At 51.1% G+C, this 4,134-nt stretch overlaps 1 protein-coding gene across 1 annotated transcript; it reads left to right on the top strand.

Moving 5' to 3' along the window:
- Nucleotides 1-979: 979 nt before the first annotated feature.
- Nucleotides 980-3,711, top strand: BATF3 (basic leucine zipper transcription factor, ATF-like 3; the record flags this gene model as incomplete). Its single annotated transcript, XM_010182031.1, has 2 exons — nucleotides 980-1,084; nucleotides 3,526-3,711. Coding segments are annotated over 2 exons (291 nt in total), but the record flags the coding sequence as incomplete, so codon positions are not given.
- Nucleotides 3,712-4,134: the final 423 nt, after the last annotated feature.

Here is a 4,134-nt window from a genome sequence, read left to right as displayed (position 1 = left end):
GGAACCGCTGGCCGAGCGCGGAGAGCTCCTTGCTACCGGCACACGAGCCGGGCAGCGGCTTTTCCCCCGCCGTGAGAAGCGACGAGAGGGGAGCGGGGCTGCTCCGCCGGCAGTGGGAGCCCGGCTTTCGTCCGCGCCGCTCCTATCTCCGCAGCCTCCTCCGCGCTGGGGCCAGGCAGGTGTCCCTGTCCAGAGAAAGGCAATGAAGCTGATGAGGGATCTGGAGCACAAGTCTTGTGAGGAGCGGCTGAGGAAACCGCGGTTTAGTTTGGTGAAGAGGAGGCTGCGGGGAGGCTTTATCGCTCTCTTCAACTATCTGAAATGAGGTTGTAGCGAGGAGGGAGGGGGTCAGTCTCTTATCTCAAGTAACAAGTGATAGGATGAGAGGAGATAGCCTTAAATTGCACCAGGGCCTGGTTAGGTTGGATGTTAGGGAACATTTCTTTACTGAAAGAGTGGTCAAGCATTGGAACAGGCTGCCCAAGGAAGTGGTTGATTCACCACCCCTGGAGGTGTTCAAAAAACGTGCAGATGTGGCACTTCAGGAGATGGTTTAGTGGGCATGGTGGTGTTGGGTTGACAGCTGTGGTTAATGATCTTAGAGGTCTCTTCCAACCAAATGATTCTGTGATTCTATGAAAATGCTGCCTGTTGAGCAGAGCAGAAACACAGGTCCTCGCTGTGGGTGACGGAGGTGCCCAGGTTCCCTCAGCAGCAGCAGAGCGAGTGCCCACAGGGCCCCACGGCACTCCCCAGGCACCTCTGGCAGCTTCCACCCCTCCACCTCTGGCCCCACCTGTGCACGGGGTAAGGGGATGTGCAGCCCTTCACAGACACCGTGCGGGCTGTGGGAGGCCAGGGTTAGGTGCTATGAAATTGGGACTATGTGCTCATGCTCATAACCCTTATATGCCTGACTTTGGGAGTCTCCATGTGCATCTGAAAACGCAGCAAGATGTTTCTGGCTTATGTCTTCCAGAGTCATGAAGAAGATGACAGGAAAGTCAGAAGGAGAGAAAAAAACCGAGTTGCTGCACAGAGGAGCAGGAAGAAGCAAACTCAGAAAGCAGATAAACTTCATGAGGTGAATGGGTACTTGATGTTTTGCAGGCACGGCTTGGGTACCAAGTGCAGGACTTGACAATAGATGGGACTTCTTAAGCAGGCGTGGGTCGCTCTTCACACTAACCCAGCACAGAGAGCTGCGGGTGTGAGGCAGAGACAGGCATGCTGTGGGGTGCCTCTCTGGGAACTCCCGAACACTGATGCTCACATTGGACAGTGCAGCTCTGCCATCGGTGATGCCGCCAGACAGATAGAGACGTGGTCCTGTCCTTTTGTCACCCTCCCTCTTTTGCTGTGCCTGTGACCATGCAGTGAGCTGAATCCCAGGGCTCCTCTGGGCTAAAACAGACCCATTTGCCTCTGGATTAGTGTTAAGCTTGTCACCTTTGCTATGGCAGAGGACGAATGCTTACTGCTTTACAAAGGAGGAGGTGGTGGAGGAGGAGGGGGCCATGCTGCTTAGTGGCAGTGCTGGCTTAAGTAAATTCTAAAACTATGGTGTGAGACAGAAATACCCAGTTGCAAAGGCTTCTTAGGAACTTCAAAACCTCCAAGCGTGCAAGCTCGGTTTGGTTGGCTGCTATACATGTATGCTCTGATTAATAACAGTGGGTGTTTCCAAAAAAACATGAAAGTAACTGATTCTTCCAGAAACTCTTAATACCTCTCAATATCACAATGTAGTGTAGTTTCCTCTGGTCCCCAGTGCAAATGCTGGAGGACAGGAATCCCCTTTCTCTGGTTTTGGATGTTGCCTCACACATAAGTGCTTTGGTGTAGCTGAGGCGCTTGGGGTAAGTGTTAGTTCTGCTGCTGCAGAGCTGTTGTGGCTGAGTCAGTTGTTCAGCTCAGGAGTTTTGGTGGAGGCTCTTCTCTTTCTCAGTGTGGAAGGATCAGCAGAGGCCAAGAGGGACAGTGTGGGGAGTTTTGGGTTTGGTTTTTCCCAGATCTCCTCTGAGTCAGCACCTGAGAAAGCCAGGTGCAGGAGTAACCCCTGGCTTTTGTGGAATCGCTTCTGGGCACTGTGCCATCCTGCAGCCTCTCTAATGTTCCTCCTGGACTTGAGTATCTTGGTGGTGCTGGGAATCTTCATTCTTGGGCATGCAGGTTTTCCCAGGTGCACGCAGATCTGGGTGAATAGGCATTCATTCTTAGCAAGAACAATTTTGATAGTTTCATCCTTGAAAATGGGACAGAGCAATGGAAGAGTAACACACTCCAAAACCCAACCCCATGGGGTTTGGATCAACCAGAGGTGAGCAGAACCAGAGTCAGGGATGGACAATTGGCTGGAGTTTGGCTACAATAATGTATTAGGAGGACTGTGCCTGTTTTACTCTGTGGATGAGAGGTGGTGGAAGAGTGTGATAGATGGCAAGGGGATCCAAACTGCTGCAGCAAAGGGCAGCAGAGGCAGTGCCAGGCTGCCCAGTGGAGCATTGCGTGAGAGGTTCTCCTTGCTGCCTGATAAACAGCCCTTTTATGGCACGTGTAGGCTTTGAAGTTTGCTCTGAAGCTTTCCCAGGGAGGTGAGATTGAGTGGGTGAGTGTCGAGCCCTAGGCCAGCAGCGAGGTGCAGACACCTGCAGGTTTTCCGTGGGCTGGCTCTGAACCTCTAGCTCTCTTCATTTTGGGATGAGAAGTCTTGATGGCAGGGACACTTGAAACATGCAGTTATCAAAAAAATGTGACACACGAGTCTCACATCCATCACAGATGTATGCTGCAGAGTATCTCAAAACTCCCCTGCAGTTAATAGCAGCTTATTCATTGCCAGAGAAGCCTTAGCTCAAAAGCAGCCTGGGTCAAGAATAACCAGGGCAGTGGTCAGGCCTTCTGGTGACAAAGTGGGGCTGGGAACAAGCTGGTGTGAAGCTCCCCTCCTGCTTTTGAGTTCCTGGGCATCTGGGCAGGTGTCTACAAGCCCCATCCAGGCTGGTATGGAGTGTGCTTGTGCTAGGTGTCCATCTCAACCAGCCCCTGGGCAAACGGCCTCTGCCTGCACTGGCTCAAGGCAGGGGCTGCCTTTTCCTCACCAGCAATGCCAGGCACTGGGTTTTCCCAGCACCTACCTGCACTCGGTGTTTTCATTTCCTCTGCTCTGACAGCACAGAGATGCCCTGCTCAGCCCTTCCCAGCAGAGGTGGCCCAGGGCTGAAAGAGGCCACCATGGGGAGGCAGCCACCTACGCCTACACCCCTGGGCTGCTGGGAAACCCTGAGGGCCAGCAGCATCTCCTGGTTTTTGGGGTCACAAAAGAAATCTCAGCATGGTCAGGGCACAGATCGTAAAGTGCTTGCCCTGTTTCAGCAGCCAGGCTGCATCTCTTTTCTTGGTGTTTTGCACATTGTAATCAGAAACCACACTGTTTTTCTACAGTGACACGAATATACTCGGGGTGGAAGCACTGAAAAGAATGTTTTGACTATGAATAGGCTTTTTTTTTTCCTCTCCTTCCAGGAATATGAGTGTCTTGAGCAAGAAAATACCTCCCTGAAAAGAGAAATTGGAAAGCTAACAGATGAAATGAAACATTTGAGTGAAATGTTGAAGGATCATGAAAAGATCTGTCCACTATTGCACTGCACCATGAACTTTGTGACCGTACCAAGGCCTGATGCGCTCGCCAGCTGCCTGCCAAGATAAGCGTTCTCCTCGATCGCCTTTAAATGTGATGTGTGAAAGTGCCATTAATGGGAGATTTGAAGAACTGCCTACTTATGGTGCAGGTCTTCCATCAAATAGGGCTGGACTTGACCATGCAGCTCTTCTCCATGTTGAAGTGTTAAAGTTTTCTGAATCTCAGGAAAACACCAGTATGGAAAAAAGACAATTCAAACTGCGACTTCTTATTTGGTAGAATCTTCAAGCCATGGTTTTGCATTCAGAAATGCCAAAGTGCGGTGCAGCCCACCATCGCGCGATGGAATGTAGACAGGGAAAAGTACCGACCTTGGGCTGAGATGCCTTTCTCCCACACGTCCGCTGCCAGTAGCCCTTTGTCACTTGTCATCCATGTATATAATGTTCTGGCTGCTGTTCATTTTTTGTTTTTTCTCTAAACAGGTT

The sequence above is a fragment of the Mesitornis unicolor genome, unplaced genomic scaffold, assembly GCF_000695765.1.
Source record: "Mesitornis unicolor isolate BGI_N332 unplaced genomic scaffold, ASM69576v1 scaffold34753, whole genome shotgun sequence".
NCBI lineage: Eukaryota > Metazoa > Chordata > Aves > Mesitornithiformes > Mesitornithidae > Mesitornis > Mesitornis unicolor.
Note: the sequence above shows the minus strand (reverse complement) of the source record. Positions and strands in the feature narration are given on the sequence as shown.